General features: G+C 44.5%; 1 protein-coding gene across 3 annotated transcripts in view; it reads left to right on the top strand.

Annotated features, from left to right (window-relative positions):
* XXYLT1 (xyloside xylosyltransferase 1) overlaps positions 1-26253 on the top strand; it is a 241780-nt gene that overhangs the window by 97821 nt on the left and 117706 nt on the right. For all 3 annotated transcript variants that reach the window (XM_077290362.1, XM_077290363.1, XM_077290365.1), the window contains exon 3: positions 24621-24753. In XM_077290362.1, the coding sequence (XP_077146477.1) occupies positions 24621-24753 (133 nt within the window). The remainder of the gene's footprint in view (positions 1-24620; positions 24754-26253) is intronic.

Below are 26253 nucleotides of genomic sequence, written 5' to 3'. Positions count from 1 at the left end.
TGGAGCTGAAATAAATTTTGTGTGAAAAAAAGTTAAATGTTCATTTTTATTTAAACATTCCAAAAATTCCTGTGAAACACCTGAAGGGTTAATAAACTTCTTGAAAGTGGTTTTGAGTACCTTGAGGGGTGCAGTTTTTAGAATGGTGTCACACTTGGGTATTTTCTATCATATAGACCCGTCAAAATGACTTCAAATGAGATGTGGTCCCTAAAAAAAAATGGTGTTGTAAAAATGAGAAATTGCTGGTCAACTTTTAACCCTTATAACTCCGTCACAAAAAAAAATTTTGGTTCCAAAATTGTGCTGATGTAAAGTAGACATGTGGGAAATGTTATTTATTAAGTATTTTGTGTGACATATGTCTGTGATTTAAGGGCATAAAAATTCAAAGTTGGAAAATTGCGAAATTTTCAAAATTTTCGCCAAATATTCGTTTTTTTCACAAATAAACGCAAGTTATATCGAAGAAATTTTACCACTATCATGAAGTACAATATGTCACGAGAAAACAATGTCAGAATCGCCAAGATCCGTTGAAGCGTTCCAGAGTTATAACCTCATAAAGGGACAGTGGTCAGAATTGTAAAAATTGGCCCGGTCATTAACGTGCAAACCACCCTCGGGGCTTAAGGGGTTAAAATAATTTAAAAAAAATAAAAAATCATTATATACTCACTTTTCGGTGCCTTTCCCGCTCCTCGCAACGCTCCAGGCCATGCATTGCGGTCTTGCGAGATGATGACGTAACGGTCTCACGAAACCACTACGTCATCATCTCGCGAGACCGCAATGCATTCTTGGGACCGGAGCGTCACGAGGAGCATCGTTAAACGCCTCGACTGGATCCGGGGGCCGACGGAAGGTGAGTATATAGGGATATAGTGCCCACATTGCTATATACTATGTGGGCTGTGTTATATACTACGTCTCTGTGCTATATACTACGTGGTCTGTGCTATATACTACATCGCTGTGCTATATATTACGTGGACTCTTATAAACTGCGTGAGCTGTTATATACTGCGTCTCTGTGCTATATACTACGTGGCTGTGTTATTTACTGCGTGAGCTGTTATATACTACGTGAGCTGTTATATACTACGTGAGCTGTGCTATATACTACGTGAGCTGTGCTATATACTACGTGAGCTGTGCTATATACTACGTGAGCTGTGCTATATACTACGTGAGCTGTGCTATATACTACGTGAGCTGTGCTATATACTACGTGAGCTGTGCTATATACTACGTGAGCTGTGCTATATACTACGTGAGCTGTGCTATATACTACGTGAGCTGTGCTATATACTACGTGAGCTGTGCTATATACTACGTGAGCTGTGCTATATACTACGTGAGCTGTGCTATATACTACGTGAGCTGTGCTATATACTACGTGAGCTGTGCTATATACTACGTGAGCTGTGCTATATACTACGTGAGCTGTGCTATATACTACGTGAGCTGTGCTATATACTATGTAGCTGTGCAATATACTACGTGGCTGTGCTATATACTACGTGGTTGTGTTATATACTACGTGGGCTGTGTTATATACTGCGTGGGCTGTTGTACACTGCGTGGGCTGTGCTATATACTGCGTGGGCTGTGCTATATACTGCGTGGGCTGTGCTATATACTGCGTGGGCTGTGCTATATACTGCGTGGGCTGTGCTATATACTGCGTGGGCTGTGCTATATACTGCGTGGGCTGTGCTATATACTGCGTGGGCTGTGCTATATACTGCGTGGGCTGTGCTATATACTGCGTGGGCTGTGCTATATACTGCGTGGGCTGTGTTATATGCTACTTGGCTGTGGTATATTTTTTGTCTGCTATATCTGTGCATCATGAATCGTGCTATGTGTTAAAGAGGGGGGCCCACTGACACTCTTTCGCCCGGGGCCCTCAAAAACCTGAAGCCGGCCCTAGCTTCACTGATTGTTGGCGGCTTGTATGCATGGCTCCTCATCCCCATCCTGGTCTGCACGGCCTCCCCATACCTATCCTTGTTTACATGGCTCCTCATCCCTATCCTGGTATGCATGGCTCCTCATCCCTATCCTGATATGCATGGCCTCCTCTTCCCTATCCTGGTATGCATGTCCTCCTCATCCCTATCCTTGTGTGCATGGCTCCACATCCCTATCCTGGAATGCATGGCGTCCTCATCCCTATCCTGGTATGCATGGCGTCCCATCCCTATCCTGGTATGCTTGACGTCCTCATCCCTATCCTGGTATGCATGGCGTTCTCATCCCTATCCTGGTATCCATGGCTTCCTCATCCCTATCCTGGTATCCATGGCGTCCTCATCCCTATCCTGGTATGCATGGCGTCCTCATCCCTATCCTGGTATGCATGGCTCCCTCATCCCTATCCTGGTATGCATGGCTCCCTCATCCCTATCCTGGTATGCATGGCTCCCTCATCCCTATCCTGGTATGCATGGCTCCCTCATCCCTATCCTGGTATGCATGGCATCCTCATCCCTCACCTGGTATGCGTGGCTCACTCATCCCTATCCTGGTATGCATGGCGTTCTCATCCCTATCCTGGTATGCATGGCTCCATCATCCCTATCCTGGTATGCATGGCTCCCTCATCCCTATCCTGGTATGCATGGCGTCTCATCCCTATCCTTGTATGCATGGCTCCTCATCCCTATCCTGGTGTGCATGGCTCCCTCATCCCTATTCTGGTATGCATGGCTCCTCATCCCTATCCTTGTATACTTGGCTCCCTCATCCCTATCCTTGTATGCATGGCTCCCTCATCCCTATCCTGGTATACATGGCCCCTCATCCCTATCCTGGTATGCATGGCTCCTTCATCCCTATCCTGGTATACATGGCTCCCTCATCCCTATCCTGGTATACATGGCTCCCTCATCCCTATCCTGGTGTGCATGGCTCCTCATCCCTATCCTTGTATACATGGCTCTCTCCTCCCTATCCTAGTATGCATGGCTCCCTCATCCCTATCCTGGTATGCATGGCTCCCTCATCCCTATCCTGGTATGCATGGCTCCCTCATCCCTATCCTGGTATGCATGGCTCCCTCATCCCTATCCTGGTGTGCATGGCTCCCTCATCCCTATCCTGGTATACATGGCCCCCTCATCCCTGTCCTGGTATGCATGGCTCCTCATCCCTATCCTGGTATGCATGGCTCCTCATCCCTATCCTGGTATGCATGGCTCCCTCATCCCTATCCTTGTATGCATGGCGTCCTCTTCCCTATCCTGGTATGCATGGCTTCTCATCCCTATCCTTGTATACATGGCTCCCTCATCCCTATCCTTGTATGCATGGCGTCCTCTTCCCTATCCTGGTATGCATGGCTTCTCATCCCTATCCTTGTATACATGGCCCCCTCATCCCTGTCCTGGTATGCATGGCTCCTCATCCCTATCCTGGTATGCATGGCTCCTCATCCCTATCCTGGTATGCATGGCTCCCTCATCCCTATCCTTGTATGCATGGCTCCTCATCCCTATCCTGGTATGCATGGCTTCTCATCCCTATCCTTGTATACATGGCCCCCTCATCCCTGTCCTGGTATGTATGGCTCCTCATCCCTATCCTGGTATGCATGGCTCCTCATCCCTATCCTGGTATGCATGGCTCCTCATCCCTATCCTTGTATGCATGGCTCCTCATCCCTATCCTTGTATGCATGGCGTCCTCTTCCCTATCCTGGTATGCATGGCTCCTCATCCCTATCCTTGTATACATGGCTCCCTCATCCCTATCCTTGTATGCATGGCTCCCTCATCCCTATCCTGGTATGCATGGCGTCCTCTTCCCTATCCTGGTATGCATGGCTCCTCATCCCTATCCTTGTATACATGGCTCCTCATCCCCTATTCTTGTATGTATGGCTCTTCATCCCCATCCTTGTATGCATGGCTCCCATCGCAGCATCTTGTTCTGGTGCCAGCAGCTTATTTATGCTTGTAAGCAGCACATGGCAGTGATATCATGTGCTGCTCCCAAGCAGAGGATAGCTGCCAGAATACTTCCTGCTATCCATGCTGGGACTATGTGCTTGGAGGGCAGTGAGTATTCATTGCTATTTAGTGACGTGCACAGTGTAGGCCGCAGCCACCAGCTTCCTGCAGCAGCCGGACTTTCACACGTGCCGCTACTAAAGGGAATGAATATTCCCTCCCTCCATGCCCATGTGAGCTGCTGGAAGCTGGCTCCAGCCTCCTGTGACCCGCTGCTCCGCCACTGCCGCTCCCCCTCATCTTCTGGGATCCTCCCTCTAGTATAAGCTGAGGGGGGTGTTTTCAGCACAAAAAAGTTTACTCGATTATATATGGTATGTTCTCAATACAGAATATAAATACTTCTAACTGTTGTGAGGCTGTGGCCTCTGATACAGCTAGGGGGCGCTGTTTGTTCTCCCCAGAATGTGCATGCAGACGGATGAAGTCCATAGGTGTGCATGAGAGTCATGGATTTCTGGTCCGGGTTTTCCATGTGGCTGAAGGCCACAGGTTTATGTGTGTTTAAAAGCCCTGCAGTAAGGGGTTTGGGTGTGTCAGGCCATGCAGGCCGTGTCAGGCCATGTCAGGTGTCTGGCCAGGTGAGGCCAGGTGTGCGAGGTGCACGTCAGTGTCAGTCTGGTGTGTGCTGGTCTGCAGAGTGCATGGAGGCCAGCAGAGCCAGCACCCAGGGCAGCTGAATAGCCTGGCACCCGCAGCGTACACAGAGATGCAAGTCGTCCATGGTACTGGTCTCTGATGTGGACAGTCCTGTGCCCGGAGGTGGTTGTCCTGTGCCCGTAAGAGTCGGATGTGGACAGACCTGTGCCCGGAGGTGGATCTCCTGTGCCCGAAAGAGGACTAGCATGTGCAACGATTGCAAACAGGTGGATATGGTGCCCGGCTGCTATCCGGAGGATATCCTGAACTGTGTACGACTGTGTGAGTAAAGAGACTGTGGGAGACTGTGATACAGCGATGTAGGACACCCACGAGAACTAGTCAGAGGAGGGCTGGCGTGAGTAGTGTCTGCAACATATGAGGCTGTGTGTATGGAGACGTATAGAGACTGAGATGGCATGCGGTCGCCCAGGGAAACTGGACAAGGGAAGTCTGGCCTGTTTAGGGACCGCAAATCTATAGCCATGTGAAATGTATTGCATTGAACTGGTGTAAACTGATCACTGAAGTTCTATGCATTTATATGTACCCGGCTGCACTCCAGAGGATAAAGAGTGCAGTGCGCTGAGTGAGTAGAGACTTGTTACCGGCGTGCGGTCACCCAGGGAAACTGGACAGAGGGAAGTTCAGCCTGTGTATTGACTGCGTCATATAGCCATGCATTATTAATGGACTGTATGAAGAAGCCGTTTACTATATTGACTGTGTGAAGTAACACAATAAAAGAGACTTTTGTGTTTGAATTTGTGGGTCACTGCTTCTTCACTGCGTACGAGAAGCTACTGCAGCTTTACACTGTACAGATGTATTTGACAAAACGTTTGCCTATATACCTTCTGTTATAGAAACTGAATTGGCTTGGAAATGCATAGTATGTTTTAATTTGATAAATTGGCTTCTATTCTTGTGTTTTCCCCTGTGTTTCCCAGCTATTGTATGCAGCAGGAGAGTTGCTTGATGCAATTCTACACAATTTTGCTCCAATACATGTGTTTGGTGAGGCCATTACAAACAGACTAGCTTGTGACATTTAACAACCAGAAGTGATGTATTACAGAAATCTGATGGTTAGTAGTTTTTAATAAGCATCTTTTATTTAGCAAACTGAACAGTGTGTATCCTGTAGTGTTGTCATGCGTCTGGATTCAAACCCTTCAGTCTGTGTTCGGCTTCACTTTTTGCCAAGCCACAGCAGATACAATTTTTTTCTGGTTAGTTCTGTTATCCTTGTTTCTGTTGGTTTTTAGTAACAAGTGTTTTTTCACTTACTTTGTTTTTCTTCCCTATCACCTTTGGGGTGCGGCTTTATACACCTTCTCCCTGGTAGTGTTTCCTGCTGGTGATGGTCTCTTTTGGATTCAGTTACTCTGCTGTGGTTTTTGATGGTTGCAGCCAGGGCCGTGGAGTCAGTAAGGTAACCTCCGACTTCTCAATTTCCCTGACTCCAGACTCTACAAGAACGAGAACAGACATAAAGTGCAGCTCAAATTTATCTCAACTGAAAACCTAGATCCTTAGAATAGACATTTATAAGACATTTCATAACGTTCACAAATTTTTATGAAAACATTTAGAGCACATCCTGCATTGTACTACTGTACCCAATTTATTATGTATTTTAGGAGTCTGAATCTCTCCTTCACCAAAATGGCCACCGACTCCACGAATTCGATCCTGACTGACAAGCTCCAAAGGTTTCCCGTCCCTGTTGCTCTTCAACCTCTGCCCACCTTGCCTGATTGACAGCTGGGTCACATACTAATCTGCATGAGAATCTGCCTCCAGTGTGAGACCTAACAAACACAGAAAGTAGAACTGAACTTTGTCTCATAACAAGCAGTTAGGCTGCTGCATCTCTGCTGTATTCCAACGATATTGCAACGGTGCCTGTGAGATGAAAGCTGAGAGTAACCTGCAGATGTGTCAAGTATAATCACACACAACTCTGCAGTGAGATCAGGAGAGCAGAGCGCAGATCAGTGTTCGCCCCATAGCCTGGAACAGCTTATTTACATATGAGAAAAGCATGAATTTCTCTGGAATGAAATATTGTAGATATCAAGGTATAATTTTATTCAGCTTCCAATGATCCATGTGCCCATATACACTGCTTAGGAGGGTTGATTCTACTGACAGATTACTTTTTAAGGCTGTGTGCGTTTTTGATGCGTTTTCTCAGTGCAGAAATGGGCCAAAAATGCTATCGACTCTTTATGCAATCTAATTCAATGACAATCCTGAAGTGTTGTGCATATGATCAATACATTTCCTTGAGTGTTTGCAGTGTGTTTTTTTTTTTTTTCTGCAGCATGTCAATTCTTTGTGCGCTTCTGCAGTGTTTTCACCCATTGACATCAAATAAGTCAATCAAATCTGCAGCAGAAACGCAGGTATAAAAATGTTTGCGGATTTGCTGTGTTTTTGTTCGCGTTTCCTCGTACTTCCTATTGTGTTTCCACGCTGTCATGTGTGTGACAGCGTGGGAAATACCGGCACAGTGGTTCTAATCAGCGGTAACTGTATCGCCGGTAAGACCATCGGTTAGATCGCTGCGGGGTCATGCTGTCAGATGTCAGCGTGACCCCGCAGCTGTGATTGTGACCCGCAGCGGTGACCTTCAGCAAAAAGCTTACCGCAGGTCTGCAGGCGTGGGCTGATGAGACAACTGCTCCCATCGGGCTACGTCTGCTGTCGCTGATGACGGTGACAGCAGGTGCTGCTGATCGTAGTCTCATCAGCTGGCGCCTGTGTTCACAGTTTAAAAAAAAAAAAAAAGAAGTTAAATAATTGCATACATATAAAAATAATTATACTCGCCTAACACCAAATTCCCGACGCCCTCGTCTCCTAGAAAAAATGTGAAATAATAAACCACCATATACTCACCTGTCCGCCGTAGTCCACGCAATCCCAAGTGTCCCACGGTGATCTCTCGTATAGAACAGTCACATCTCTCGATGTGACTGCTCTACCCGGCAGCTGGCGATACACTGACAGGAGGTAATCGCTCCCGCAGTGTATCACTGAGCTGTCGTGAAAGAGGTCACTGGAGTTGTTGAACTGATCAGCTCCGGTGCTCTCACTTACGATACTGCTGTGTGAGAACTTTCTCATGGAAGCTCAATGATACACTGCGGGAGCGATTACCTCCTGTCATTGTATAGCCGGCTGTCTTTGAGAGTAGTCACATTGGTGACTACTCGGTCATCAGGATAGTTGTGGTTCATTATGGATTGTTATCTTCTCTGCAAACAGGTGAGGAATATTGTGGTTTATTTTTGTTGCAGGAGACGTTGACGTCAGTGGATTAAAGGGCACCTGTCACCCCGTTTTTTCAGTATGAGATAAAAATACTGTTAAATAGGGCCTGAGCTGTGCATTACAACAGTGTATTTTGTGGACCCCGATTCCCCACCTATGCTGCCAAAATACGTTACCAAAGTAGCCGTTTTCGCCTGTCAATCAGGCTGGTCTGGTCAAAAGGGCGTGGTGTCTTCCCCCAGATCTTGCTTAGTTTTTTGTTGGTGGCGTAGTGGTTTGCGCATGCCCAAGGTCCCGAATCCACTGTACAGGGGAGTGAAAAGAGCGCGATGTGCGTTATTTCCCTGGTGACCGTGGGGGCGGCCATCTTCCTTTGGCCGCGCGTGCGCAGAAGCGGCGCTCTGCTGGCCGCGGCTTCAGGAAAATGGCCACGGGATGCCGCGCGCGTGCGCAGATGGAGATCGCGGCGGCCATTTTCCTGAAGCAGAGTTCGCATCTCGGCTTCAGGAAAATGGCCGCCGCGATCTCCATCTGCGCACGCGCGGCATCCCGTGGCCATTTTCCTGAAGCAGCGGCCAGCAGAGCGCCGCTTCTGCGCACGCGCGGCCAAAGGAAGATGGCCGCCCCCACCGATCACCAATGAAATAGTGAGTACGGTTTAATTAAGATTCATTTAAGAGTCTGTGTCATTATTTCAGATAAAAAACTTTATTCTGGGTGTCTGTGTGTTTTTGTTTTTTTTTACACAATATCTCTATGGGTTTAATAATGGATATGTGTCTTATAGACACCTTTCCATTACGAACATTGGGCTTGATGTCACCTGACAATACAAAGGTGACATCAACCCCACAAATATGAACCCCACTTGCCACCGCTACAGGGCAAATGGGAAGAGCGAGGCTAAGTGCCAGATTTGGTGTATCTTATAGATGTGCCTTTTTGGGGGCAGCTGAGAGCTGATATTTTTAGTCTAGGAGGGGACCAATATCCATGGCACCTTCCTAGGCTATTAATGTCAGCCTGCAGCTGTCTGCCTAGACTTTGCTGGTTAGATTTTATAGGTTGGATCCCCTGTAAACTAGCCAGTAAAGGGTAAGCAAACCTCTGTGAGCTGATATTAAGACAGGGAACCTTTATGGCTATATTGGCTCCTTCCCAGAATATTAACATCAGCCCTCCTCTTTTCCTCTGCTGGTTATGAAAATTACGTGGGAGCCCACACCATTTTTTTTCTTTAAAATGAACAGTTTCTGTTTGGTTTCAGCCTATGTACGTTAGTTCTGTTAACACTTAGGCTGGTGACTGTGTATGTTTGTGTTTACTTATCAGCTTAGTAATGAGGGTGTCGGAGCAGCACCTTTTCATTACTAAGCCTAGGGCTAGGTGTAAATGAACAGCTTCTGACACCAAGCTTGAAAAACTTTTTTTAAAATATCTTTATTTAGCTCAAAAAAGCCTTCATTGCTGTATAAATACCCAGCGTTTTTCCTGCAAAGAGATGCAGAAACCTTGCAGAAATTTCTGCAAGCAAATACTCAATGTACGCACATAGCCAAAGTGAAATTTTGCAACAGACTATCTGTGCCCTACTAACTTGATTGACAACCACTTTTCAAATGTCTTCCCTTTTTCTGAAATCTTGCATATACTCAGTATATCTATAGTAAAATCCTTTCTGTGTGCTGCATAGTACAAACGGACATCTTATTTGTATGACTTCTTCATATAGAATTCTATGTATCAAAGTTCAGGCTCCTATCAGGAGAGGGATACATTTTCATCTGATTTATTGCTAATTGGATGCATTTGTGAAATGATTCACCATGTTTTTGATTCTCCTTTGCACTCACTCTACTGAACAAAAAAAAAGTTAGGGCCCTTGCAACCATTCTTATGAGAAATTATGAGTTTCATCCACAAAACCTGGATGATTTTTTTCAAATTTTCATCCATGTTCCTTGTACAAAAGTAAACATGTACGTGATCAAATAGTTTTCTATTTTTAATAGAAATGTATCTGTAATGCCACTCGGATGTGGTTTCCGATCTTTCTTTCTTTCTTTTTTCAAATATTGGATGGCACACATCTGATTTACACCCTTTTCTGAGTGAACCCTAAAAAATGCAACTTTGTAATTTGGGAGATCATTTGATTTGTAGATTGTGAGCCCTTGCTGGCAAAGTCCTCTTGTACCAGTCGGTGACTCATTTTGTTCAAGATTGTACTTGTTTTTTATTACGGTATATATACCCCTTTTCACCTGTAAAGCACCATGGAATAAATGGCGCTGTAGTAATAATTTGCTAATTATTTATTTGAGAAGTCTTCATCTACTGTCACTTTGTTTTTCTCATAGCATGTAGGATATTTTTAAACTATCCAAACATGGCTGTAATCATAAACCATGTCTCATTACAACATTAGGAGACAAAAATGATGAAAATCACCTAATACAGGTTTTATGGAACATCTACTGGTTGTCACCCAGGGCCTTCAGTAAAGTGTCTACAAATGTAAATGTTTCCAAGACGTGAGATTTTTTTTTTTTATGCAGGTTCTATACGCCAAATACACATCCCCTCTTGTACACAGGAAATGGGGTACTGACTATAAAGTATGGCAGTAGAGGGAACTGTCCCCCCACCAGGTGATTGTTATATGTGAATGGAGGTAAGCAAGCAATGATTGACTCCCTGTATCGTCGATAATAACTTGTTGCCTGCAATTTATCAGCCTATATAAAAGGATGTTTGGCCTGAGCCCCAGATTTGCTGGAAAGAGTGGCTCTTCCTTTGTGATATGTGGCTTGCCTGTGCATATAGTGCTCTATGACATTGACTATATATTTGAGATAACTTTCCTGCTCCTGAAAAACCTTGGAGCCAGTTGACTGCCTCCTCGATGGTATTTGGATCATTAAGCATCTGCCTCTATTTTTATACGTTGAGTACACCAAGAAATGGACTATGTTCACGACAGAAGACAGTGGGGTTGGAGAAAAAAAAAACTTTGTGCTGCAGATGAGACCTCTCATGCTTACTTCCTGTAAACTATAAAGCCACTCCATCTGCTCAGAACTATCAGCAACCAGTTGGACCTGGCTACTTCCATCTCTGCTCGAAGATGTTTGTCCATGATTGGCCTTTTTGGAAGACTTTGACATAGAAACAAGGCCAGATGACTCAATTATGTATTAATTAAAGTATATGAACTGGGGTGCAGATAAATGGAAGTGGGTGCTCTAGACTGATGAGTCAAAATGTGAAATATTTGGCTGTAACAGCATACAGTTCATTTGCTGAATGTCTGGAGAGTTACAATGTGTACCTGTTGGCAACAGTGAAGCACTGTGTAGGTTCACTGTGTAGTAAAATATATCTCTGAATATTGATAACAGCAGTTCAGCAAAATGTTCAAAAGATCATTAAATCCACAATCCTAAAATAAGACAAGAAGAAATGTAGAAGTCTCTAGTTTTAATTAGAGGGAATTTATACCTATAGTTTTTATTTTCTAAGTTGGGAGGAAGTGTTCAGACTGCCGTTTGGTCCTCTGTTAGGCTAATGATGGTTACAAAGCGTTTTGAAACCTCCTAATAGCTGTGTGGGCAGCTGATTACACATGAGCAAGTACCATGCATGAAGTGAAATTACCGTTATTGTGAAATACAGATGTGAAAAGCTAAACCATGATAAAAGCACGGTGCGGGATCTGCATTGCGGTCCTGTCTGTAGTGCAGCACTGTGATTTCACATCTCTTCACGGCTCACAAGAGAGCAGAGGTACTTAAGAGTTTAAACAATCAAACTTTACTTATTTGAACTTCGCTGTGAGGTTTTAATTCTGAGACGTGCTGCTCTAGATAATGAACTGTGATCATCAGAATGCACAATGTAAAGGCCTTGTGGGGGATTCAATAAACCCAGTCATTGTAGTAACATGAGCCAGCCTCCCCGCTCTTTATACCTCGTCTATGCATTATGTGTTTATTTTTATAGCTGAAGTAAAAGGCATTTGCATTTAATTGTTTTTACCAAGCCTAGAAAACAAAAGATTGGAAACTATGTAAAGGACTTGCAAGATTAACCCTTTTGCTACAAGTGGTTTTGTTACATTTTGCACCTTTTAGTTGACTTAATCTATCACAACATAAGGCATCTAATACAGTTATATGAAAGTTTGGGCACCCCTATTAATCTTAAGCTTAATGTTTTATAAAAATTGTTGTTTTTTTTTGCAATAGCTATTTCAGTTTCATATATCTAATAACTGTTGGACACAGTAATGTTTCTGCCTTGAAATGAGGTTTATTGTACTAACAGAAAATGTGCAATCTGCATTCAAACAAAATTTGACAGGTGCATAAGTATGGGCACCTCACCAGAAAAGTGACATTAATATGTAGTAGATCCTCCTTTTGCAAAAATAACAGCCTCTAGTCACTTCCTGTAGCTTTTAATGAGATCCTGGATGAAGGTAGTTTTGACCATTCCTCTTTACAAAACAATTCCAGTTCAGTTAAGTTTGATGGTCGCCGGGCATGGACAGCCCTCTTCAAATGATCCCACAGATGTTCAATGATATTCAGGTCTGGGGACTGGGATGGCCATTCCAGAACAGTGCAATTGTTCCTCTGCATGAATGCCTGAGTAGATTTGGAGTGGTGTTTTGGATCATTGTCTTGCTGAAAGATCCATCCCCTGCGTAACTTCAACTTTGTCACTGCTTCATGAACATTATTGTCAAGAATCTGCTGATACTGAGAGGAATCCGTGCGTCCCTCAACTTTAACAAGATTCCCGGTGCCGGCATTGGCCACACAGCCCCAAAGCATGATGGAACCTCCACCAAATTTTACTGTGGGTAGCAAGTGTTTTTCTTGGAATGCTGTGTTTTTTTGCCACCATGCATAACGCCTTTTTGTTTAACCAAACAACTCAATCTTGGTTTCATCAGTCCACAGGACCTTCTTCCAAAAAGAAATTGGCTTCTCCAAATGTGCTTTTGCATACCTCAGCCGACTCTGTTTGTGGCGTGCTTGCAGAAACGGCTTCTTTCGCATCACTCTCCCATACAGCTTCTCCTTGTGCAAAGTGCGTTGTATAGTTGACCGATGCACAGTGACACCATCTGCAGCAAGTTGATGCTGCAGCTCTCTGGAGGTGGTCTGAGGATTGTCCTTGACTGACCTCACCATTCTTCTTCTCTGCCTTTCTGATGTTTTTCTTGGCCTGCCACTTCTGGCCTTAGAACTGTACCTGTGTTCTTCCATTTCCTTACTATGTTCCTCACAGTGGAAACTGACAAGTTAAATCTCTTAGGCTACTTTCACACTAGCGTCGTACTCGGCCCGTCGTAGTGCGTCGGGCCGACGTACCGACGCTATCAGTGAATGCGCCGCACAACAGGGGCAGCGGATGCATTTTTCCAGCGCATCCGCCGCCCCATTGTGAGGTGCAGGGAGGTGGGGGCGGAGTTCCGGCCACGCATGCGCGGTCGGAAATGGCGGTCCGTCGGCAGCAAAAAACGTTACATGTAACGTTTTTTGCAGCCGACGGTCCACCACAACACGGCGCTTTTGCAGGATGTGTTTTTTCAACCAAACGACGCTTAGCGACGTGCAGTGCACGACGCTAGTGTGAAAGTAGCCTTAGACAGATTTTTGTATCCTTCCCCTGAACTATGTTGAATAATCTTTGTTTTCAGATCATTTGACAGTTGTTTTGAGGAGCCCATGATGCCACTCTTCAGAGGAGATTCAAACAGGAGAACAACTTGCAAGTGGCCACTTTAACCCCTTCACCCCCAGAGCTTTTTCCGTTTTCGTTTTTCGCTCCCCTCCTTCCCAGAGCCATAACTTTTTTATTTTTCCGTCAATTTGGCCATGTGAGGGCTTATTTTTTGCGGGACGAGTTGTACTTTTGAACGACATCATTGGTTTTACCATGTCGTGTACTAGAAAACGGGAAAAAAATTCCAAGTGCAGTGAAATTGCAAAAAAAGTGCAATCCCACACTTGTTTTTTGCTTGCCTATTTTGCTAGGTTCACTAAATGCTAAAACTGACCTGCCATTATGATTCTCCAGGTCAGTACGAGTTCATAGACACCTAACATGACTAGGTTATTTTTCACCTAAGTGGTGAAAAAAAAATTCCAAACTTTGCAAAAAACAAAACAAAAAAAAATTGCGCCATTTTCCGATACTCGTAGCGTCTCCATTTTTCGTGATCTGGGGTCAGTTGAGGGCTTATTTTTTGCGTGCCGAGCTGGCATTTTTAATGATAGCATTTTGGTGCAGATACGTTCTTTTGATCGCCCGTTATTGCATTTCAATGCAATGTCGTGGCGACCAAAAAAACGTAAATCTGGCGTTTCGATTTTTTTTCTCATTACGCCGTTTAGCGATCAGGTTAATGCTTTTTTTTTATTGATAGATCGGGCGATTCTGAACGCGGCGATACCAAATATGTGTAGGTTGGGGTTTTTTTTTATTGATTTATTTTGATTGGGGCGAAAGGGGGGTGATTTAAACTTTTATATTTTTTTTATTTTTTTTCAAATTTTTTTTTACTTTTTTTTTTTTACTTTTGCCATGCTTCTATAGCCTCCATGGGAGGCTAGAAGCAGGCACAACGCGATCGGCTCTGCTATGCAGCAGCGATCATAAGATCGCTGCTACACAGCAGAAATGCCGGTGTGCTGTGAGCGCCGACCACAGGGTGGCGCTCACAGCCACCGGCGATCAGTAACCATAGAGGTCTCCAGGACCTCTATGGTTACAATGTACAAGCATCGCCGACCCCCGATCATGTGACGGGGGTCGGCGATGCGCTCATATCCGGCCGCACGGCCGGATGCGGTAGTTAAATGCCGCTGTCTGCGTTTGACAGCGGCATTTAACTAGTTAATAGCCGCGGGTAATCGCGATTTCACCCGCCGCTATTGCGCGCACATGTCAGCTGTAAAAAACAGCTGACATGTCGCGACTTTGATGTGCGCTCACCGCCGGAGCGCACATCAAAGCAGGGGACCCGACATCTGATGTACTATTACGTCAGATGTCGGGAAGGGGTTAAGTAGCTTTTTTCATGATTGCATACACCTGGCTATGAAGTTCAAAGCACAATGAGGTTGCAAAACCAAAAAAAGTGCTTTAGTAAGTCAGTAAAAAGTTAGGTAGGAGTATTAAAAACAAGAAAATGATAAGGGTGCCCATACTTATGCACCTGTCAAATTTTGTTTGAATGCAGATTGCACATTTTCTGTTAGTACAATAAACCTCATTTCAAGGCAGAAACATTACTGTGTCCAACAGTTATTAGATATATGAAACTGAAATAGCTGTTGCAAAAAAACAATTTTTATAAAACATTAAGCTTAAGATTAATAGGGGTGCCCAAACTTTTTTATATAACTGTAGGTGGTGCAAACTTAGACGAGGCAAATATAAAGGTACTTCAGATTTATCAAACCACTTTCATAAATTTGTTACCTCCAGAAACACTGGATAGTTACAAAGATAACTTACCTGTAAATAGCATTTAAGTAATTCCTGGTTGCCTTACTGGAGTTAGATTCTCCCTGCAGCCGTTGCTTTCCTGCCATTGTTACATTCTCCACTACCTGTACAGCCACAGTCATTCCCCGGCATTGATTAAAGTGCCTGGGAATGATTACTGCGCACTCAGTGGATAGTGAGTGTTGCTTGGTACAGCTCCCTGCACCGCCATGATGACTGGCAATGAGTGGCTGCAGTGAGAAAACAACCTAATTTTCTCCCTGAAACCATGCTTTCAGTAAGGCAATCAGGTATGCTATATATGTTATTTACATGCAAATTACCACTATATGTATAGGCAAATGATATTTGTGGGGTGACAGGTTCCCTTTAAGAATTGTCTAGTTTGTTTACACCTATGGGTCTGTGCCCACGATCCAGAGTTGCTTTGGATTGGACGCTGATTACTTATGCAGCGTCAAACCTGTAGCGGCCAGCTGTTACAGAATTGTGGATGGGATTTGAAGACATCCCTTGTCCGCTATGCGTCCTCAGATGCCTGTGGATCAGCCGCAAAGACTGACATGCGGCGCGTCTTTCCAGACCGCATCATATCAACTTCTCTTGCGGAGACGCTAATTTGAACAATGGAATGTATTGGACACTGTGAATCCGCACTGTTCAGTGAACGTATGTGGATTTATCTGCGTTCAATAGCCGTCTGCGCTTTGGACACAGAGAACATGCACTGTTCATCCTAAGCGCTGCTAGTTCAGGAACGTGGTTACCCAGCCTTAGACAGAATGGATGCATCGGTTATCTGAAATATAACTGTGAACCTTACTTTATCAGATTGACTACTTGTCTAAGTTATAGAATTGTGAGGGAGATATATATATATATATATCTCAATGTGTGTGTATAAATATATATTATACTGGCTGAAGAGCCCGGTGTTGCCCGGGCATAGTAACTAACTGGTTAGTTTTAGCACCTTACGTCTCTCATTCCCTCCCCCCCCTTAAACCTGTCATTTTCCCCTCACACCTCTCATTTTCACCTCACTTCTCATTTTCCCCTCAGTATATACCTTTATGTGATCTCCTCCTGTATATAGTATATCTCTGTATGTAATCTCCCCAGTATATAGTATATACCTGTCTCATCTGCTCCTGTATGTACCTGCGTATCATCTCCCCTGTATATAGTATATACCTGCATGTCATCTCCTCCTTTATAAAGGGAACCTGTCAGCAGAATTGTGCTCAGTAACCTACAGACAGTGTCAGGTTGGCGCCGTTGGTTGATAAAATCTGTCTCGTGGTTGTTGCTTAATCATTATATTCCGTTTTCATTGGTGCTCTGATTAGGTATTCATCTGTATTGTTATGACAGGTCACCGATCCCTCAGTGCCCTTCCCCCTATTTTACATACTGTATATACTATGGTGTGTTCAGAAAAAATAAATTTACATTGAGCAAAATGGTGGCGGCGCCTGTGCATTAGCATGTAAAGTATTATGCCTTATACTATTGCCAGGTAAAAAAAAAAAACCGCAAAAACTGAAGTTTTTGTTCTATTTTTTTTGTTTGCGTCACAAAAACCCCAAATGTTCAAAGTTGTAGGCATGTTCTTTACGTGAACTGATGCAAACCCTCAAAAACAGTGAAATTCCAGATTGTGAGGTAGCAAAACATGAAAAATGCCATGGGGGTGAACACTTTCGCAAGCCACTGTGCAAGCTAGCGACTTGTGTAGATAGAGCCTATTCAGGAAAGCTGTTTTACTAATAGACATCTTCATGATGTGTGCTCCATAAGGGTATGTTTCCACGGTCAGTAAACGCTGCTTGTTTGACGCTCAGCGTCAAACAAGTAGCGTCCAGATGTTCCAGCATAGTGGAGGGGATTTTATGAAATCCCGTCTCCACAATGCGTGGAAACCCGCACGCGGCGGCCCTGCGACTCCGGGCATGCTGCGCGTCTTTTCAGAACGCAGCATGTCCGTACACCTTGCGGGGACGCAGCGTCCCCGCAAGGCATATCACAGGGCCCTATGGCGAGGGGTGCGATGATCCCGGATGTTTACTGTACACATCCGGCACCATCTCGTCCCATTAAGGGGGCGGGGCTTAGCGCCGAGCGGCTTCGCCGCTGCGGCGATACCGCCGCGTAGCCTTAACGTGGAGACATAGCCTAAAAAATATATATTAAGGGTATGTTTCCACGTTCAGGAAACGCTGCTTGTTTGACGCTGCGCAGAGCTGCAGCGTCAAACAAGCAGCGTCCAGATGTTCCAGCATAGTGGAGGGGATTTTATGAAATCCCGTCTCCACTATGCGTGGAAACCCGCACGCGGCAGCCCTGCGACTCCGGACATGCTGCGCGTCTTTTCAGATCGCAGCATGTCCGTACACCTTGCGGGGACGCAGCGTCCCCGCAAGGCATATCACAGGGCGCTATGGGAGAGAGCGATCATCCCGGATGTGAAGAGTTAACACATCCGGCATGATCGCGTCCCAGAAAGGGGGCGGGGCTTAGCGCCGAGCGGCTTCGCCGCTGCGGCGATCCCGCCGGCCATCCTGAACGTGGAGACATACCCTATGTACAATTCTGAGTCATTTAGGAACAAGTGGCCTACATGGAGATCCCGGTAATCACACTGCAGTCTCCTGGAGTAGGATTAAATGGGTTCAGCACATCACAGAAAGTTAGTCTGTTCTCTTCAGTAGCTTCAGTGATTAAAGCTGATTAAATCTAAAACATTTAGATTACAGTTTCTTATGTAGATGGATTTAGTAGACTTCCACCCGACGAACATGAAGAAGTCAATTACGTAGTAATTCTTATTTACTAATCCAGTCGTCCTTTCTTCAAGCTTCCTCCTAGAAAAAAGAAACTCCGCATGAATATTTCTAGTCATACCCGCTAAGCATGCTGTGTAAGCTCCTCACTTATTTTTTTTATTAGAGTTCTACCTGAAAGGCTTAAAGGGGCTTTCCAAGGTTTCACGTTATCCCATTTGCTTTTCATAAATTTTTTTGTTTGTTTTATGGGGTTTTTTTATGTTTTGTTTGCATGAAATGTTGCAGCTGGACACATATTATGCCTCCTTTTAAGAAAAATGAAGGTTCCACTCTCAGGCCTTGATATTATTAAACAATACAGCAAGTATTCATTTATTTAACCCCTTCATGACCTTGGGATTTTCCATGTTCGATTTTTGCTCCCCTCCTTCCCAGAGCCATAACTTTTTTATTTTTCTGTCAATATGGCCATGTGAGGGCTTATTTTTTGCAGGACGAGTTGTACTTTTGAACGACATCATTGGTTTTACCATGTCGTGTACTAGAAAACGGGAAAAAAATTCCAAGTGCTGTGAAATTGCAAAAAAAAGTGCAATCCCACACTTGTTTTTGTTTGGCTTTTTTACTAAGTTCACTAAATGCTAAAACTGACCTGCCATTATGATTCTCCAGGTCATTACGAGTTCATAGACATCAAGCATGACTAGGTTCTCTTTTATCTAAGTGGTGAAAAAAAATTCCAAACTTTACTAAAAAAAAAAAAAAAAAAATGCGCCATTTTCCGATACCCGTAGCGTCTCCATTTTTCATGATCTGGAGTCGAGTGAGGGCTTATTTTTTGCGTGCCGAGCTGGCGTTTTTAATCATACCACTTTTGTGTAGATACGTTCTTTTGATCGCCCATTATTGCATTTTAATGCAATGTCGCGGCGACAAAAAAACGTAATTCTGGCGTTTCAAATTTTTTTCTTGCCACGCCAGTTAGCGATCTGGTTAACCCTTTTTTTATTGATTGATCGGGCGATCCTGAACACGGCGATACTAAAAAATGTGTAGGTTTGATTTTTTATTTATTTTTTTATTTATTTTTGTATTTATTTTGAATGGGTCGAAAGGGGGGTGATTTTAAACTTATATTTTTTTTTACATTTTTTTCACATTTTAATTTATTAATTTTTTTACTTTTGCCATGCTTCAATAGCTTCCATGGGAGGCTAGAAGCTGGCACAACTCGATCGGCCAGCTACATGGGAGCGATCACCAGATCGCTCCTATGTAGCTGAAATCCTGCATTGCTATGAGCGCCGACCACAGGGTGGCGCTCATAGCAATCCGGCATCAGCAACCATAGAGGTGTCAAGGACCTCTATGCTTACTATGCAGATGCATCGCTGACCCCCGATCATGTGACGGGGGTCGGCAATGCGCTCATTTCCGGCCCGATGGCCGGAAGCGCCAGTTAAATGCCGCTGTCAGCGTTTGACAGCGGCATTTAACTAGTTAATGGCAGCGGGTGGATCGCGATTCCACCCGTCGCTATTGTGGGCACTGCTTAAAACAGCTGACATGTCCTGGCTTTGATGCGGGCTCACCACCGGAGCCCGCATCAAAGCGGGGGTTCTGACCTCGGACGTACTATCCCGTCAGAGGTCAGAAAGGGGTTAAAGAGGTTGTCCAGTAGTTTTACTCACACCACAGCCGAGACTTATTCAAATCTCATCCATTTACTGGTACTGTAAAACACATGGTACGAAAATCTGCAGCATTCAAAATGTGTGTGAATTCTTATACTTTATCCTGTTTACAGTCCTGATGTTATACATCTGTCCTTAAAGGGACTCTGTCACCCCCAAAATCGTATATGAGCTAAGCCCACCGTCATCAGGGGCTTCTCTACAGCATTCTGCAATGCCATAGATAAGCCCCCGATGTATCCTGAAAGATGAGAAAAAGAGGTTAGATTATACTCACCCAGGGGCGGGCCGTCCGATCCGATGGGCATCGCGGTCCGGGGCCTCCCATCTTCTTATGATGACGTCTTCTTCTTGTCTTCACGCTCCGGCGCAGGCGTACTTTGTCTGCCCTGTTGACGGCAGAGCAAAGTACTGCAGTGCGCAGGAGCCGGGCCTCTCACCTTTCCCGGCGCCTGCGCACTGAAGTACATTGCTCTGCCCTCAACAGGACAGACAAAGTACGCCTGCGCCGGAGCCGCAGTGTGAAGACAAGAAGAAGACGTCATCATAAGAAGATGGGAGGCCCCGGACCGGACCGCGACGCCCATCGGATCGGACCGCCCGCCCCTGGGTGAGTATAATCTAACCTCTTTTTCTCATCTTTCAGGATACATCGGGGGCTTATCTATGGCATTGCAGAATGCTGTAGAGAAGCCCCTGATGACGGTGGGCTTACCTCATATACGATTTTGGGGGTGACAGAGTCCCTTTAAGGACATTTGTATAACATCAGGACTATAAACCGGATAAAGTATAAGAATTCAAATACGTTTTGAATGCTGCAGATTTTCGCACCATGTGTTTTACAGTACCAGTAAATGGATGAGATTTGAATAAGTCTCATGAAGATCACGTTTTTCATGCAGAAATAGACCTTTAGTGAAGATTTTCAATTATGCAGCATGTCCGTTCCTTTTGTGGCTTTATTGCAGATTTTCTTTCAGTTCAATGGGGAGGTCAGAACATTTTTTTATTGATCAAATGGTCGTTATCATGCAGAAAGATTAATTTTGTTCGCTATCTTTAGCTTTTTTTTTTTAGCAGAGGTCTGAAGGTTCTGATGCAAAATTGACTGATATTTGGAACTGTTCATAATTTCCTCTGCAATGACTAAAGCCCCAGTTTGAGCAGTTGAACGAAAAACAGCCCAAAGTGCAATGCTGCCTCCACCATGCTTCACTGTGGTATTTCGCTTGCATGAAATTTTGTGCAGGTGAGGCAGGTAATTAAAAGAAAAGTGGGCTGCCTATCAGAGACAGGAGGCAGGTGGAGAATAGGGATGGAGATCGTAAGTACTGCACTTTTGCTGTCATTACTATGAAATGAAAATGCCGGCATTCTCTAAAATGGAAAAACAATAGTCTACAAGCAAGTTAAGGGTTTAATCTGCATCAAAGCACCTTTATGCACGTGCTATTATGGGTGTGGTGTCTTGTTAATAGGTTCCATTTGAAATACCTTTGACAGGCCATTAGGTCAGAAAAAATCCTAAGCAAGACCCCATTTTAAAAGCTACCCCTCAAAACATTCACAATTTCATTCAGCGAAATATAAAGAGGACCATTCACCAATTTTTGCTTTATAAACTGTACATTCCTATACATGCTAGCAGGAATGTATATAAAAATGTTTTGTTTTGTTTTTTTCCCTCCACTGTTGTGAAGACAGGTCCCCAAAATTACTGGCGCCTAATCTGTTAATTTTTTATCATTTAAAGGGAAACTGTCATGTTATTTTTTTGCTTTTAAACTGCCCCCAATGTCATGTTAGTGATTCACAGAGCACCACTAACCTGTTTCTCTCAAGAAAAACGTCCCAGTATTTAGCTCAAAAATCACTTTTTATGTTTTGGTGATTGCCCCACATACCTTCTGTTTCAGTCATAGGGGTGGGCAACTCTAGATTTTCAGACAGTCAATGAAATGCGTTTTGAAATTCTCCACTCCCATCGTATTAGCATTGCTTCCCGTTACTGCTCCCTACGAGCAGATCCCGCGCTTGCTCAATGACTCAGCTTTCCCAGCATGCGCACTGAAACAGGGTGTGTGTCCCAGCATCATATCCTATGTGCGCATGCTCCGGAGCCGCTGAGTGTCAGCTCTGCAAACGGGAAGACAGGCTCACATAGCGTGCGTGCTCCCAAACTGTCATGTAGTCTCTGACTGACTCTCTGTGGCTCCGGAGCATGCGCACATAAGATGCGAAGCTGGGACGCACACGCAGAGTCAGAGCCGTGCGCATTCCCAGGAAGCTAACCATCATTGCACAAGCACGGGATCTGCTTGGAGACTGCGGTGACGTAGGGAGCATTAACAGGAAGGAATTATAATACGATGGGCGTGGAGAATTTCAAAACAAAGTTGATTTGACTTAAAAGCTAGAGATCCCACCTCTATGATTGAAGCAGAACTGGGGCAATCATCAAAGTATAAAAAGTGATTTTTGCACTTCATACTGGGCCGTTTTGCTTGAGTGAACCTCTCGCAACCATCTAGATGCCACAGACACAATTGACCACGACAACTATAGCATTAAATGGCCATAACTGGATCAGTTGCAGCAGGGTAACAGGTGGTCAAATAGAATGGCGGCTGACACCTGCTACTGACGGGGCAGTTCTGCTCTTGAGCTGTCTTCATCGCCATGACATACAAGTACATTAAATATGCTGCCTATTTTGATCTTGAGGACCACATGTTTTATTTTTGCATTTTGTGGGATGAGTTGTATTTTTCAGTCGCACCATACAACGTGTGTGACCACAAAGTCTAAAAACTACATTCTACAGATGACATACATGTTTGTAATTTTTGTGTAAGGGTTAAAAATAAACTAATAGCTTGTGTAATATATATATATGTGTGTGTGTGTGTGTATATATATATTCATATATATTCTAGAATACCCGATGCGTTAGTCGGGCCACCATCTAGTGTGTATATATATATATATATACTAGATGGTGGCCCGACTCTAACGCATCGGGTATTCTAGAATATGCATGCCCACGTAGTATATTGCCCAGTCACTTAGTATTTTGCCCAGTCACGTAGTATAATGCTCCATGCAGTTATGGTCCCATAGATGCCCCATATAATGCTCCATGCAGTTATGGCCCCATAGATGTCCCATAGATCGCCCATATAATGCTCCATGCAGTTATGGCCCCATAGATGCCCCATATAATGTTCCATGCAGTTATGGCCCCATAGATGCCCCATATAATGCTCCATGCAGTTATGGCCCCATAGATGCCCCATATAATGTTCCATGCAGTTATGGCCCCATAGATGCCCCATATAATGCTCCATGCAGTTATGGCCCCATAGATGCCCCATAGATCGCCCATATAATGCTCCATGCAGTTATGGCCCCATAGATGCCCCATATAATGCTCCATGCAGTTATGGCCCCATAGATGCTCCATATAATGCTCCATGCAGTTATGGCCCCATAGATGCCCCATATAATGCTCCATGCAGTTATGGCCCCATAGATGCCCCATATAATGTTCCATGCAGTTATGGCCCCATAGATGCCCCATATAATGCTCCATGCAGTTATGGCCCCATAGATCGCCCATATAATGCTCCATGCAGTTATGGCCCCATAGATGCCCCATATAATGCTCCATGCAGTTATGGCCCCATAGATGCCCCATATAATGCTCCATGCAGTTATTTATGGCCCCAGAGATGCTCCATACAGCATTGTGCCACATGTAATGCTGCTGCAATAAAAAAAAGAAAATCACATACTCCCCTCTCGTCGCTGCTCCTCAGCGTCCCGTCTCTCCGCACTGACTGTTCAGGCAGAGGGCGGCACGCACACTAATACGTCATCGCGCCCTCTGACCTGCAGAGTCACTGCAAGAGGACGGGAAGACGGAGCGCCGCCCGGCGGATGGAACGCGGACAGGTGAATATGAAATACTCACCTGCTCCTGACGCTGTCCCTGCCTGTCCCATGGTTCCGCAGCTTCTTCGCGCCTGCGCGAGAAGGACCTGCCATGACGTCACGGTCACATGACCGTGACGTCATGGCAGGTCCTTCTCGCGCAGGCCCTGTGATGACGTCATGGCAGGTCCTTCGCGCATACCATCCTTGCCACCGAAACCTGCCAGCGGAAGGTGAGTATATAATGATTTTTTATTTTTTTTATTATTTTTAAACATTAGATGTTTTTACTATTGACGCTGCATAGGCAGCATCAATAGTAAAAACTTGGTCACACAGGGTTATTAGCGGCGGTAACTGAGTGAGTTACCCGCGGCATAACGCGGTCCGTTACCGCCGGCATTAACCCAGTGTGAGCGGTGACTGGAGGGGAGTATGGAGCGGGCGCCTGGCACTTTCCTACAGGGGAGTAGGGAGGGACTAATCGGACTGTGGCCTTCGCTGATTGGTTGCAGCAGCCATGACAGGCAGCTGGCGAGACCAATCAGCGACTTGGATTCCATGACAGACAGAGGCCACGACCAATGAATATCCGTGACAGACAGAAGGACAGACGGACAGAAAGACGGAAGTGACCCTTAGACAATTATATAGTAGAGATATATATATGTATGTATGTATGATGTTGGGGGGCTATCTCTGCAGTTTTTGTATTAACACCTAACTTGTCTTCTTATTTATAGATATAGCTCGCATCATTCAGTTGGACTTGGATTTAAAGTTTCAGACCAACATCAGGGAACTGTTTGAAGAGTTTGATAACTTTTTACAGAACTCGGTGATTGGAATTGCACATGAAATGCAGCCTGTGTACAGGTACAGGCTTTTATCCTTTTATGCCTGGGAATTGTTTGTATTGGGAATGGATTTATTAGTATTTTATTGTTGGGTTTCCCCATTTTATTTTTCACTATTTGTTTTTTAGGAATAAAAATGTTTTTCTTAAAGGCTAAAACAGCCTTTGGTGGGAATGGATTAATGTAAGCAAACTTCTCATGTAAGGTTGCCCTAAGTATTTATGGCAATAAAAGTGTTACATGCAATGAGTAAATTCCAGCAATGGTAATAGTGGTGGATGTTGTATGCCAAACTTTTTGCTCAAATTGCGATATTTAATCGTCTTAAATACCTAAGCCAGATATATCAATAGTTTATAAAATTATTTTATAGTGCCTATGGCTAGAGCTGCTTTTCTTTGGTGCGATGTGTAATGTTAGGTGGTAGTGACGCTGCTACTCGCAAATGTTTTTCCAGATTTGTGTCTGGAGAGCAAGCGACTCTGCGATTAATTTTGAAAAGAACTCTTAGCACTAAGAAGTTCATAACTCAGATGTATATTACACTGCAGGTCTTCTCACAGTGGAAAATTAATCACTTCTCACTATATTTTTATAACGCAAACAGTGTGAGGTCTGCATTATACATAGCATAGGAGACACCAAGACTGCTGAATATATCACATAGGAGACATTGAGACTGCTGTATATACATCACATAGGAGATGCTGGGGCTGCAGCACATATATTACAGAGGGAATGCTGGCGCATATACCCCACAAGAGACACTGATGCATATACCTCACAAGAGACGCTGGCACATATACATCACAAGAGACGCTAAAGCTGGGACATATGCCTTGCAAGAAACGCCAGAGCTGGCTTATATACCTCACAAGAGATGCTGGTGCTTATGCCTCACAATAGACCCTAGATCTGGATCATATAAATCACAAGAGACGCTGGATCATATGCATCACAGATGCTGGAGCATATACATCACAAGAGATGCTGGATCATATACATCATGAGATGCTGGGACATAAACATCACAAAAGACATGTACAGTAGTGGAGACGTGGGGGCATATACAGCACAGGAGTTGCTGGTCTGTCGTAGCAGTCTTTGGTGGGATGGGAGCGCAAAAGCTAGCTGACTCCGCCCACAAAGTGAGTCCTCACGATGCCACTGGCCAGCGTGAGAACGTAATCCATTATTACATGCTCCACACTGCTCAGTGAATGCTGCGTACTCATGTTTGTTGCAAGGAGCAGCTAAAAGGCCAACCACCGGCTCGAGCATTGCGGTTCCAGGGATACTGCCCGCAGGCCGAGGGTCGCCTCCTTTGTATTAAAGTGTGACCACAGACTTGAATTTTAAACCTGCACAACCCCTTTTAGACAATATTACCCCATAAAATCAAAGGTGGTTTGTCTCTTTTTTTAATTTTATTAAATAATGATTATTAGACAGCTCTTCCCCGGACTTTGCTTGTGTCAGCTATTATAGCCCCTTATACTCTTTAGTGGTCTCCTATAGG

This window comes from Ranitomeya variabilis, chromosome 2 (genome assembly GCF_051348905.1).
Source record: "Ranitomeya variabilis isolate aRanVar5 chromosome 2, aRanVar5.hap1, whole genome shotgun sequence".
Classification (NCBI taxonomy): Eukaryota; Metazoa; Chordata; class Amphibia; order Anura; family Dendrobatidae; genus Ranitomeya; species Ranitomeya variabilis.
The sequence above is the reverse complement of the archived record's forward strand: the minus strand, read 5'-3'. Positions and strand labels throughout refer to the sequence as shown.